Source organism: Gallus gallus, chromosome 14 (assembly GCF_016699485.2).
Source record: "Gallus gallus isolate bGalGal1 chromosome 14, bGalGal1.mat.broiler.GRCg7b, whole genome shotgun sequence".
Taxonomy (NCBI): domain Eukaryota; kingdom Metazoa; phylum Chordata; class Aves; order Galliformes; family Phasianidae; genus Gallus; species Gallus gallus.
Window position 1 is genome coordinate 2267776 of NC_052545.1, and position 13619 is coordinate 2281394.

The following is a 13619-nucleotide window of genomic DNA, read 5'->3' on the forward strand; positions in this document are numbered from 1 at the left end:
AACCAACCATGCAATTTCTTTGCAAGTGGAGCCCTGCATGCATGCAAACACACATGCAAAGAGAATTGGGATCAGATCTGGTTGCCGTTATGTTCTTTTGCTCTGTCTGCTGCCCCAGTCCATAGCACTCTTATCAGTCATTGTATTCTGCAATCTCAATCCAGTTGATGCATAGCTCAGGATATTTTCCATCCAAACAGCTGCCTGTGAATTGCTATTCTCCATACGCATCAGCTTATCATGTACTTTATCACATTGTTTATGTCTCTCCCTTCACAGGAACCCAATAAAGTTTTAATCCTCCCACATTTTCATTACATCAGATGTTTCTGCCACCAAACTTTGTATTTCACAGAAAAGCAAACGCCATGGAGTTGAACCTGAGCTCAGAGTGACAATAACACAGTTGTTATTACCCCACGGCTGAGAGGTTCTGCATGCTCTGATCCTACTGACAAACAGCTCAGCCGGAGAGCCTCCATATCAGCAGAGTTCACAAAGATTTCTCTTTGTGCTCAGCTATGGTTACTGAGGATACCCTTCGCTTTTCACTTTTTTTCTTGCCTGACCTTCAGCTCTTGCTTGAAGAGGCAGAAGGAAAGGTTCCCACCACAGCTTCCCTGATGTCCCCATGCTTGGTGCCTTGGGCCTTGAGCCTCTCTCTTGCCCTCCCAAAGCATCGCTTGCTGACAGTGTATCCTCTTGGGGATGGGGTCTTCACTGGGGGGACAGACAGAGAAAGTAATGTATCAGCTCAGGGATGGAAAGCCTGGCCTTGCTGAAATCAAAATGTTTGCCTTTGGCTTCTGAGAGGCTTGGCTTGCTCCTGCTCCTCCAGGAGTAATGTAAACTCAGAAGACGGATGTGGCAAATGGGGTTCAAATCTGCACTCGTTCATGGTAGAACCTCAGATCTGGTCCTTGTCCAAGGGACGATGGCCAGGTGCCAGGATAGCGGCAACTTGTGCAATGAGCACTGCCCCTCTATTTGCAGCCCCTTTGCGCACTGTCCAGAACAACAACCATTGTGCAGATCATCTCTATTTCCCTTCTGCCACGAGATGGCACCACGATCCCTCCGAGTCACTGCCAGCCCTGCAGTCCTCACTGGGCCAGAATGCCCTGCCAGCCACAACCAGGGCTCCGTACCGGGAGCACCTTGCAGCTTTATGAACCCCCAGTCCAACTGCACTCACCTGGGAGCAAGGCTGGGAGCAAAGAGATGTGCACTATTTATTTACCATTAACCTGGGAGAATCAGGTGGTAGGCAGGGAACAGGAGCTGCCTTCCTCCCATCCTACAGCAGACAGCCCCTTTCCATGGGGTTCACCTGTGCAAACTCTTTGTAGGGCATTGGCTCAGCCCACCCCCTCATTGCAGCCCTGTCAAATCCTTCTGGCCCCTACTCTGCATTTCAGACCAAGGGAAAAGTGAGCTGCTGGAAACAAGAGTCCTGTTGTCATCAGTGGTGAAGGGGTGTGATGAGATCCCTCAGAGCACAGGGAACCTAAAAAGTCGTGGCTTGGTATCTGGGTTGAAAATCAGAAAACTGGAAAACATAGGAAGGGCATCCACTGGACATGGTGCAGGTAACTGGGAGTAGTGCAACAGGTACAGTAAGGAATGGGAGAAGAGCAGAGATGTGAGAATGAGACAATCTGTATCTAACGTTGCTCTCCAAATGAAGAAACAACCCGTTGATGAGAAACATTCTCTCAGAAGCTGAGAACTAGGAACATTTCCTTACATTGTGCATTTAATGTGTGAAGTAGCAATGGTTCTGTCACTCCCCATCATATGTTGGGTGCTATTCCCAGCTCACCTCAGCCCCAGCTCTCCTCTGCTTCGTACAAAACCATTTGCTCAACACACATTTTAAGCACAGAGCCAGTATTTGAAAGGCTTTGAGTAAGAAGGCTTTACTGCTAAATACTGCATAGGGAGCTCTGGTTTCTCCTGTGTGCATCTGCTGGGCTCCGCAGTGAACAGCTACGTGGGTTTTCCTGCACTATGAGGCTTGGGCTCACGGCGCAGCACAGCACAGGCACACTGCGGGGATGGCCTCATGGTGAACCCGGCCTCTGCTGTCATGTTCAGCTCAGATTCTTTCACCCCGGGTGGAGGCTTAAAGGTGAACTTCTGGATCAAGCCCGTGAAGAAGATGAAGAGCTCCACCGTGGCAAGGCTTTCTCCAATGCAGTTTCTCCGCCCTGCGATGCCAAGAGCACAGAGGTTTGTGGGGTGGCAGTTTCCTTGAGAAATCTTTCCTACCACTTGGTAGCAACAGTGTGAGGGACAGAACAGGCTGCAGAACTGCAGACATAGTGGGGTGAGGTTCAGCAGCCATCGCCATTGGTCTCCTATACGTATCTGAGCAGGGCGGCTTCACTCCAAGCCTGCAAGGCACTGGTTTGGGACAACCTAGAAACCATTCTTCCTAAGGGAGAGGGAAGGCAGAGCTCCTGCTTGAGTCCCAGAGGTGTCTTTAAACCCCACGGCCTGGTGTACCTCCCATTAAGGACTGAATTTTGCAATTCACTGAAACCCAGAGCGAATGTTGCTACAGCATCCCCATCACTGACCTGTGCTGCTCCTGGCAGAGCTCACACCTGGCTACACACTCAGCCCAGTGCCTGGCCAAACCCTTCTGTTACCTGTGGAGAAGGGGAGGAACGCTTTCTTCTTTACAAAGTTCCCATCTGCATCAAGAAAGTGGTTGGGGTTGAATTCATCTGGCGTCTCCCACTGTGTTTTATCCAGCAGCACCGAGGAGAGCAGAGGAATCACTGTTGTTCCCTACAACACAGCTGTGTTCAGCTTAAGGCCATCTAGCCATACAACCCCTTTGGGACTTCAGGAAAGCTTCCAGAGAACCAATTTCTAGGTCTGTACATAATCAAATGATACTAGTTATTGATACTCCATTGACTAACCTACGACTAAGCCATTTTGTGCTGTTATTGAGTTCTGAGCAGAAGCCCACGCTCCAAATCTGCCCATGGCATTTTGCCCTGTGTGCTATCACCTGCTCGTGGGCTGCAGAGTAGCACGTACCTTGGGTATGAAATAGCCTTTAAAACGAGTGTCAGCAGAGGTGCACCGCGGAACGTGTGGCAGAAGGGTGACAAATCTCTGCACCTCGTGGATGACTGCGTTGGTGAAGGGCATGTTTTTCCGGTCCTCAAAGGTAGGCGGGCAGTCAGGGCCAAGAACGCGCTCAATCTCTGCATGCACCTTTTCTGTGGTCAAAGGGAAGGCATTGAGTGAGTTTCCCTCCACAGTAAAGCATCTCCAAACCCTGACCCATGGTGACTGCTGGCTGAACCACCCTGGGATGCAGTGAAGATATGCAGCCCCTGGCAGTAGGTGTGAGAGCAAGCCCTGATCCCTCAGTCCTGAAGGGCAGCATACAAAGCTTTTATAGAGACAGACACACTGCAGGCACTCAGATTCTGGATGCCCTAGAGAGAAGACATGGGGCTTTTGTAGGTGAGCAGCATTTATGAAGCCCCTGCAGAGAGCTTTAATTCCCTGTGTAAGAGAAGTGAGCCCACAAAGGTGTCTTACTTTGAATCTCGGGGTACTTCATCATCAGCAGGACGGCCCACTGCAGGGTGGTGGATGTTGTTTCAGTGCCAGCCATGAGCAAGTCAAGTGCAGAGGCCAACACATTTGCATCATGAAAGAGGGTATTGCTTTTATTATCCTCCTGTTGGGAAATAAACAGAAAAAGGCAGTGCTGTCAGCATGGGAAGACAGAACACGCGGCAGCGTGGGGCGGCTCTGCACAAGATACCACATCAGTGATCACTGTAGTGCTGAAATACCTCTTGTTTGAAGACCAGCGCATCAATGTAGCTCGTCAGGTTGTTTCCACTAATATTTGCTTTGCTTTCCTGGATACGTTTCCTTAGGATCACACACACCTCTTCTACTTTTTTCAGTATCATCTTGTGAGGTTTAAGAAGAAATCCAAGAAATGGGTAGAAATTAAATAGCTAAAAAAAAAAAAAAAAGAAAAAAACACAGAAAAAAAAAAGTTCTGTAAAAGACTGCAAAACCTAAAATCAAACTGGAGAAATCAGTTGGGTGAGGAACCAAACGACACGGTATGAGAGTCTCTCTTTCTGGCCAACTAAAAAAATGCAGTGTATAAAAATGCCTCCTACTAAAAGTTCTTTACAGAAATGAATGGGAGCTATCAGACTTGTCTAGACACAGCCTATAAACATGAATTAAAAGAACACAATTAAGGGAAAGTGATAGTGAACTCATGAAACAATGAAATTACATTTTTAAAGAGGTCATAAAGCAAAAAGATAAAGCATGACGCTCTAGCAAAGAAAACTCCAAATGTTCAGCAAGCCAAAATATGTATGTTTTGAAGCTGTTAGAGCATCATTTTTAACTTTCACATGAATTATACATCAATTACACTCAGCACGGGGGGGTGACTTACGTGCAGGAATGGGGAGCCAAGAAGGAGCATAACCTCATCGATGAGTCGTAGCAGAGTGACAAACGTTGGGTCTCCATAGTCAAACCTTCTCCCAAAGAGCATGGCAAAGGTGATGTTGGTGGGGGCCGCATTCAAAAGCCGAAGTCGGAATGGCCCACCTGGAAATGGCCCAAATCACCTGTATTTGTCTTCCAGAGCAACCCTGAGGTCTTTGCAGTGGCTCTGCAAAGTAATATAAAAACACTCCAGCTCACCTTGAAAGGATTTGATCAGCTCAATGAGAAACTGAAGCTCCTCGAGCATCCTTTCCTCCGCAAGCCGCTTCCCCATGCCCAGATCTCGCATAACCGCCAAGGTGAACCTCCGTGTTGTCTTCCAGAGCTCTTGGGAAGAGAAGAACACACCTACGGAGGGATGGCATGGCGTGGCTGCACAGCTGCTAGGGGGTTTGCTTGGTACATAGGGGCCCTGTGGCCTGCAGGGCTGGGTGCTGGGGGAGGGCTGCCCCAGGAGAGCCCAGCCCCAGGCAGGTTCCGTAGGGCAGGAGGCAATCTGCCGTTCACACCTCTGGGTTTTGCCTACTTATAGCTTTGTCCCTTTGCAGCCACACACAGCAAAAGCTCAGTGCGTGGTATTTGTCTCGGGCTGACTTGTTTTCCCTCAGGAAAACAATACAGCTGTTTCAGAGAGCAAGGCTCGGAGCAGATGACACTGCTCTGTCTGTGTCATGCACAGGACAAATGATTTCCCTGTTGCGTTTTAGAGGATGAACTTTCTTCTGTGCAAGGGGACAAGGAGGGGTGTCAGGGAGGAATCACAGCTTACAGCTGGGAAATCTCCCCAGCTGGCCTTAGGTGATGCCAAAAGCTCTCCTGTTTGGCAGAGACCAGCGCAGCAGGCAGCCCTGGTGGCACGGCAGTGCTCCCTGCCCAGCTGGCTTCTGGGCTGAGCATGGTCTGCATCTTCACACAGTGTACCCCTCCTCACCCTGGGCCTCACTCTTAAAAACAAGATGAAGAAACCCCACACGCTGTATGCATTATATACATATTAGGTCATCAAATCTTTTCCTTTCAGCCCTGGATTATTCCCTTCACTGTTTTTCAATGTCTCGTCTTGGGCAATGTATTACTTCTTAGCATGCAATGCAGAAATATGCCAAAAATCTGTTTACAGAAGTAATTGTTTGAGGTACAAACAGCTCGTGCTATTGCGCTCCTGCCAGTTCTTGCAGTCTTTATCATGAGTCATGCATGATCCAGGCTGTCTGAACTGCCAGTAACTGCAGAAGAGAGATTGCATAAGGACCTCAGCCTTCATGTGAAAAATCATTTCCTTCCCTCTGCACTACAGCAGAACCCTGGAAATGTGACCCAAGTGCTGCGAAAAGCAAAAAAATGGATAAGGCAAATAAGGAAGTGCCCACAGCTGCTCTTCTGTAGAAAGCAAACTGCCCCAACCCCACCCAGCACCGTCACCGATGGGCTCAGGACTCCTAAATGCGGTTGAAACTGAAAGAACACGTCTGGAAAACAGCAGTGAGCGTGCTGATCTCTGCAAGGCACCGTACCATTTCCATGCTGGATCTGATGGAAGATGGGGATAGGGGGTCTGTCTGCAAACACATCCGCTGTGTTCAGAAGTGCATCCTTCACTGCCTCATAGCCGCTCAGCACCACCACCTGCTGCATCCCCAGGTGGACAGTGAACACTGGCCCGTATTTCTCGGAAATCTGCAAGGAGAGAAAAGATCAGTGGTCAGCGGTAGCACTGCGTCCTGCTCTGCTGGTTAGGTCATTGATGTTGAAGACCTCTATAATCACCAAGCCCAACCTCAGCCCATCCCCACCGTGACACCAACCCACGTCCCTCAGTGCCACATCTCCGCGGCTCTGGAACACCTCCATGCTGGTGGCCCCACTGTTCCCTGGGCAGCAGTGCCAGTGCTGCACCACTCCTTGGAGAAATTTTTTCTCCTATCCAACCTGACCCTCCCCTGGTGCAACTTGAGGCCATGTGGAGCCAGGAGTTGGACTTGGTGATCCTTGTGGGTCTCTTCCAACTCAGGACACCCTGCCCTGCCCTACCCATGTTGTTCCAGGTCCAAGTCACTCATGGTTTCAATCTATTTCCTCTACATCTTTTCTCTGGGCTGTGCTACACTAACTCCCATCCAGAAAACCAGTATCATGAGCAAGACATACAAGCTATTTTGGCAATTACAACTAAGCATCTGCATTTCAATTTGACCATGTGGACACTCAAATGTTTTAGAGTATTTCACAACATAAAGACGCCAAAGTTTAGGTTCATCCATCCAAACCGATGCAGATATTCACAGCCTTCAGCATGTGGGCAGCTCTCATGTATTGACTGCCCACCAAACTCTGCAGAGTTGGGACTGAACAGTTTCCTTCATCATCCAGAAAGCTTTACATTCAGTTTATTAAATCCCAGCATTTGGCACCGAGCAGTTATCTCAGGACTGCCATTGGAGGGAGAACTGCAGCCATCCCTCCCTCCCCCAGGGCCCCATGCATCACAGGTGCTTGCTCCTACCTTCATCAGAGACCTGTCCTGCCTCCTGATGTCCAGCAGGTGCAGGTTGCCGATGATGGGGAGAGGAAACGGACCGGGAGGCAAATTTGAAGCTGATCGTTTCAAACCTTTTACAGCACAGAGGAGTGCGGCAATGAAAAGCACCATGCAGAGCCCACAGGTGAGCAGGGGCACGAGGGCAGCCATGCTGGTGGAGCCTGCCCTTCTGCACTCTGCTGAGCGCTGTTATTAGGACACTCACACTGTATTTACTGAGACTATTTGATGCCAGGGCTGCTGCTGGGCTTTGCACAATCCTCCCCTCCACGCCCATACCTCCACAAAATTGGGAATTTTTGTCTGCAAAAGGCGAAGTCCAAACACAGCTCGGAGAGGTGTGTGGGAACCCCACGCCATGGGGCTGACTGGGCTCATTGCAATTCTTCTGCCTGCAGTAAATTGCCCAGAACCTGAGAGACCAACACCTGTTTCACAATTAGACAGCAATCGTGAAATCTCTCTTTATATTCCCACTCTCCACCTCTTCCATCTTCTCATCCAACCTCATCTCTGGACACCAGCAACTCTTCACCTTCCACCTTTGATAGCTTACAAATGCCAATCCCAAATAATCCTTCATGGCTAGCACCCATCCCACAGCACAGCACAGGTGCAGCAGGTGCAGCAGTGCACTGATTTGCTCCAGGGGATGCATGAAGCTGCACACAGCCTCTCCAGCTGCTTCCCCATCCTGCTGTCCCTGCAGCGAAGCATTTTCTCCCAGTGAAGATAAACAGAACGAGGCAACCTGCAAAAGATTCGGGATGCACTTGTTACCTCCCTCTGCAGATTTGGAGCTCTGTTGCTTATCTCTTCCTATTTACAGAATCTGGGCTGTCCTAAAGCTCTACCTATAGACTGTGCAGCCAGAGCTACGCCTCCTTCCCTCGGCAGCCCTGCAGCACACCGTGTGCCGTCACATCACACCCACGGTGCACACAGCCTCATGCAGCTCCTCTGCTCTGTTTCGGGCTTGCAGTCCCTTTGCCAGCCTCGCTCAGGGGTTTTAGGGCTGGGGGCTGCCCAGCACCGCTGGGTCCATCTCTGTGCAGGGACCCCCAGCTGCAGGGGATTGCAGAGAACAGGCAGCGTTCCTTGCTGCTGGAGGAGACATTGGTGAAAAATGAATTCGGCACTGCAAACCTCAGAGCCGTGGTTCAGTTCCATGCATCCTGCTTTTATGAGCGGGGTGCACTTCTTCCTGCGCCCGTGTAGCGTCACCTCGTGCCACTTCCTCTCTTGACACACCCAAAGGGACACAAGACCCATGTGTCTCGCAGAGCTGGGCTGCTGCGTGGCTGTGTGCCAGGCCTGCTGCTCCCAGTGACTGCAGCGAGAGCTGCCAGACAGAGGAGACCAAGCACGGCTCCCACCCCGCAGTGCTCCCTCCCAAACCTGCCCACATTACACACAACAGCGTTTTCCTGCGGTGAGAGCAGGAGACTGGCAGTCTGCAGAAGTGCTGCGTGTCCCCGCGGGGACAACGGCCGTCTGTGCAGCCCTGTGCAGAGCGCTGGGAGCAGAGGGCTGTGCTGTGAGTGCAGCCCTGCGCTGCGGCTCCCCTGGGCCTGACCCAGCATCACCACTGTCATTGCTGGAAGGTCTTTTGGGCTCCGTGTAAAGGCAGTGCTGTAGGAACTGCACCTCCTCACACCGTGGCACAGAACCACGTGGAGCCCAGCACTGGGTCCCAGATCAGCAGGGGAAGGGGGGTTACTCATTACCTCCTGGGTGAAGCAAGCCATGGAGGGGGCAAAGCTGGGCACAGATAACAGCATCTTGGGTGGAATGCAAAAACACATTCCCACGAGATTTCGGTTAAAAATTAAAATGAAAATTAATCTTTATCTAGGAGTAAATGAACCTTTCGGAAAGTCAAACCTGCCCGGGTCACGCAGGGTCATGCAGCACAGGAGAATCACAGGAAGAGAAGCCCTTACCCGGAGTGCCAACCACCCACAGGTCTGGAACTGGGAAAGGAAGTCATTACCCGGGTGTTTGCAATGCATTTGGAGGCTGAGCCCTTCCCAATTAGCAGCTGTCTGATGCAAAGGACCAGAGCCAGCAGCTGAGCTCTCCTGCCCCAGCCCTGGGGCCAGTGAGGGGCAGTGGGGCACAACGGTCCCATTTTGGGGGTGTCACACTGTAACTGCATAGCACGGGGCTGGGGAACAGCTCACTGCTTGAGCCCCGAGCAGTAACAATAACAGAGCCTCTCTGGGCACCCTGTGCCACTGCCTCACTGCCTGTACCATAAAAAACCTTCTCCTTATATCCAGTCTAAGTCTGCCTTCTTTCAGTTTGAAACCATTTCCCCTTGTCCTGTGACACAGAACCACCACGGAGCCTGTCCCCTTCCCTCCTGCAGCCCCTTCTGTACCATACACAAACATGAGCTACAAAGGCACGTGGCAGTGGCACCAGCAGAACACAGCCTTGATGTGCAGCACCACGGCCCTGTGAGCATGGAGACAACCAGCTGCCCTTCCTTTAAAAGGAGAATGCCCCCAAATCACTTCTCTAAGAGCCTTCAACATGGACTCTATTTGGATGACTCAGCGCTGCACTTCCAAATGCTCCTCCCATGAAGTTTGCTCTGGCTGGTTGGTTGGGTGGCATCCACACACTGCTTTTACTTTTGGATCCTGTTGCCTGTTTACAGCATAGAGGAGCAATGTGGGAACAGAACTAACGCGAGCACAAACCCAAAGGCACAAGACCATCAATGCCAGCCCCTCGGCCCCGTTCTGCTGCACATCTCACCTGTGTCTGATTTACCACCACCCACAAATGCAGTAACTACTAGTTAAAATGCCAGCCTGCTCCAAAGCTGCGAACCCCGAGCCCATGGCATGCCATGAGAGGGAACATGTTGGGGAGCACAAAGGCCTATTGATGGCTACCACCACCACATCCCTTCGGGCTCCCTTAAATGCAGCACTGGCAGCACTCCGAGCAGCAGCCTGCCCTACTGAATGCTGCTGTGTCAGCACAAACACGAGGGCCCGCACTGCTGGGTGCTGTGTGTCACCTCACTGCAAACAGCCCCGGCTCCAAGGGACAACCTGTGAGCAGGGAAGGTTTGAAAAAGGAAACATTTCTCCACATTTGCATTTGCATTATTAATACAGTCTGGCAGCCAGGTTCAGGGAGTGAAAACCAGAACGTGGTATCCATTCCCAGCGCAGCAGCTGACTACTCGCTGTTGCTGGCAAATCTTTTAATCTCCTTCCCTCTGCTTTTCCCTCCCACAGTAAGGGCTGGGCGGCCCCCAGCGAGTTCCCAATGGAACAGCACAAGGACAGTGTGCCAGCATCACTCAGAGGGGCAAAGCCAGGAGCTCCCATGCAGTCCCACGGCTCAGTGATCCCTTCCACGTGCACATGCCCCGACACCACCAGCACTGATGTATCCATACGTCACAGCAAACCTGGCCCTCAGGGCACACCGACAACCGCATCCGCAGCATCACCGCCCGGCACCTGCTCTGCAGCCCTGGGCAGATGTGCCACTGCTCCCCAGCAGGAGTGCCCTCCAGCACCACAGGAGGATCCCAGCCCGCTGTTCCAGCACCAGAGCTCCCTCTGCTCCTCTGGTTGGCATGAGCAGCTACACTGGGAGGTTCTGGGGAGGTGGTGGGGATCCTGGTGCTGACCAGGTGCAACACAACGGCTGCAGGTGGGCACACGCATCCTCCTGCCCATCCCTTCCAACATTAAAACGACTGCTTAAACACTCCGTGCTGTGTCATGCCGTGTGACAGCCCAGCTGCTCACTCCTTGCACGGCCTCTGGGACCCACCGAAATAACACACATATGCTTTTGGGACAGAGGCCAGCATTTATCTTAAGAGGCGGTTTAGGATCAAAACAATCATCACTAATTCCTCCCGTTCACTACTCGGGATTACTGGACCACAAGTGACCTTTCAGACTCTTAAGATGTGGATTACGAGGGGCTTTATGGACTAATCCTAATGACTTGAGCTATGGCTCCTGCAGCCCGACCTCCGAGCAGGCCTGCAGGCGCAGTGCTTCCCTCTGCCCACAGAGCAGCTTGGGGTGGATTTTGAACCCATTACAAGAGAATGTCACATTGGTGCCCCTTATAATGATCCAGTTGAGTTGCAAGGAAGATAAGGTGACCCGGGTAAAGGTTGTAGCCAAGAGAATGGCAGGATTGCTGGGACAAGCCAGCTGAGACATCTGCTTGCCTTCCGCTGAGACCACTGCCTTATCACTTCCAGATACTACCAAAAGACCCTGAAATGTCACTGCACATTTTAACCTACAGGGCTGCAGCAGCACAATGTGGTCTCTAATATTTTCAGATTTCCACAGCAGAACGTTCCGCAGGACTGATAACAGCTTTCCCATCACTGGCTGAACTGGGAACACCTTTCAGCTCTCTAAAAAGCATCCCAAAACCAAACTCAAGCAGTGGCAATGCACAGGGCTGCTGACACCAGGGCATGCACGTTGCAGCTCCCATCCCCCAGCGCTGCAGCCCCATTTCCCATGCCCTCTGATGCCTGCCCAAAGGCAATGCCAAGCAGCATCCGTGCAGAAGACAGGGGACACTTCTAACAGACTTCTATGAGATGTGGAGGACCCCCACCCCGCAGTGACGCACACAGGGTCAGCTGGGAGCTGCATTGCTCTGTTGGCAGGAGGGGAGCAGCAGCAGCAGCCAAACGGACTGCGTCTGTCACAGCCCCTTCATTCCTCTCTCAGAGAAGTGACCATCCATTGCATTTGTGATGGGGACAACATCAAGCCACACTCACCTGCTGCGTCTTCATCTTCTGCTGGCACTGAAAATACCACCCAAAAAGGACTGAGACCGCCTGTCTGCTCCTCGTTAGCTGCGTAATTCAACACAAGTCCGTATTTTCTTATTAAACAACGTCAAAGATGTACTCACGATCCGTCTGTGGTTAATTTTTTTTCCCTTTCCTTTGTCGAAAGACAGCTGAAATAATATAAAAAGGGATTCAGAAAACAAAAGGGAAACCCCTGTTTTTTTTTAACCAATCTCTGGAAGCAATTGGCAAGCTGGCTGCTGCTTTCCTTCCAAGGACGGCATCCTGCAGCCTGGGCTGTGCAAAAGAAGATAGGATACAACAACCATTGGTGTACGGCCACACAGGGCTGTCAGACCACATTGGCCATGCCCACACTCTGGGGGTGCTCTTACCTCATTGACATCATCAGCTCAGATCTGTGAAATCCATGAAGTCTATTGGCACAGACCTATGCTAGCGGTACCTATGCGACCATTGCTGTGGCTCAAGCTTTCAGCACACCCCAAGAGCTTGTAAACCAGTTGTTTGGTCAAGTAAAGACCACAGAAAGCAGACAAATAAGATGGCTGTGAGTCTGAACAGTCCGGAACCGGGCAGCAAGGCAAGGCAGGCGCCAGGCTGTGCGCCCACACACTGCAGCCTCGCATCACAAAGCAGATACGTGCTGCCCTTAGCTTGGCTGCACCAGATCTGGGCAATTTCATGGGGCTCAGGGAAGCCTGGCTGGTACAGAGGACGCTGTCAAAGGCTGCTGTACATTGAGAAGAGCACAGGGAAATGTGGCCTTTCAACAGCCTTCCCTGGGCCCAATGGAGCTCCACAACCAGTGAGGATTTTGGCAGGGCTGCAGCTAGCCTGGCTATTTACAAGCAAATGAGAGGGACAGATCCCGTGTCCCAGGGCTTACAGTTTTCTAAAATACACTGAGACCATAAAGAAAACAGATGTCAGTTGTGACAGCAAAAGGCTGTGTACTATTTAAATTATCAAGAAACCTCAAAAACAACCAAAATAACTAAAACTAATAGGAAATTGCTGTGCAAGGGGGCATGAAGGGGAACAACCTTCAGCTGCGTGCTCACATATTTGGGGTTTTTTGTGTGTTCGTTTCTAACACAATTCCCCCTAACTCAGCCTCCAGGTTGGAGGCACAGAGGTAGGACCAGAATTCTCCCGGCCATGTATATACATGTGGCATTTCCTGACCTTTCAGTATTTGATTTTGAAACCTATTTACATTTTTGACGTAGGTGTGTTTGTGGGTTTTGTTGGGGAATGCCAACAATTTTTTGCATGTAGGAAAATAGAGAAATCATTAAGAGCGACTGCATGAGGGCTCTGTGTTTATCCCAAGGGCCCTCCCTCCACGTCCCAGCCAAACTTTCCTCGCAGCACAGGCTTCTTATTCAGCTTTGTTTGGACAAAGAAAGATAAACCACTGTTTTGTGTTGCCCTCCCCCCGTCATTTATACATCAGCTGTATTTAGTATGGCATTCTCCACTCCTCGTAGGAAAAAGAGAAAACATAATTTGAGAAATAATTATTTTTGACCACACTGAGTTGTTGACTGTGTAAGCTGTTAGGATGAAGTTAAAATAGAACGTAATTATAAATCATTGCTAAGGAAAGGACATTTAATTGTGTCCTTGTATGACTGCAGTTGCTGTACACAACTAATGCTCCTATTGCAGGCACAGAAATAACTGGCTCACTCAGCCATACAGAAAGGAAGACATAAAAGGAAACCAAAGCCCCAA

The 13619-nt window shown here is 50.7% G+C and overlaps 1 protein-coding gene across 7 annotated transcripts in view; it reads right to left on the bottom strand.

Moving 5' to 3' along the window:
* Positions 1-13173, bottom strand: part of CYP2W2 (cytochrome P450, family 2, subfamily W, polypeptide 2) — a 32806-nt gene extending 19633 nt beyond the window's left edge. For 2 of the 7 annotated variants that reach the window (XR_005839938.2, XR_005839937.2), the window contains exons 1-7: positions 7019-7253; positions 6030-6192; positions 4714-4863; positions 4460-4617; positions 3828-3998; positions 3568-3709; positions 3055-3239 (exon numbers count right to left, since the gene is read on the bottom strand). Coding sequence is in view for 4 of the 7 variants with exons in the window: in XM_414762.8 (XP_414762.4) it covers positions 1990-2210; positions 2655-2796; positions 3055-3239; positions 3568-3709; positions 3828-3998; positions 4460-4617; positions 4714-4863; positions 6030-6192; positions 7019-7204 (1518 nt within the window). In the remaining 3 variants the exon portion in view is untranslated. Of the gene's footprint in view, positions 1-25; positions 2211-2654; positions 2797-3054; positions 3240-3567; positions 3710-3827; positions 3999-4459; positions 4618-4713; positions 4864-6029; positions 6193-7018; positions 7254-11843 lie in introns of those variants that run through there. The other 5 variants (XM_040647832.2, XM_004945126.5, XM_414762.8 and 2 more) reach the window with 5 other exon arrangements.
* Between the last annotated feature and the right edge of the window lie 446 nt (positions 13174-13619).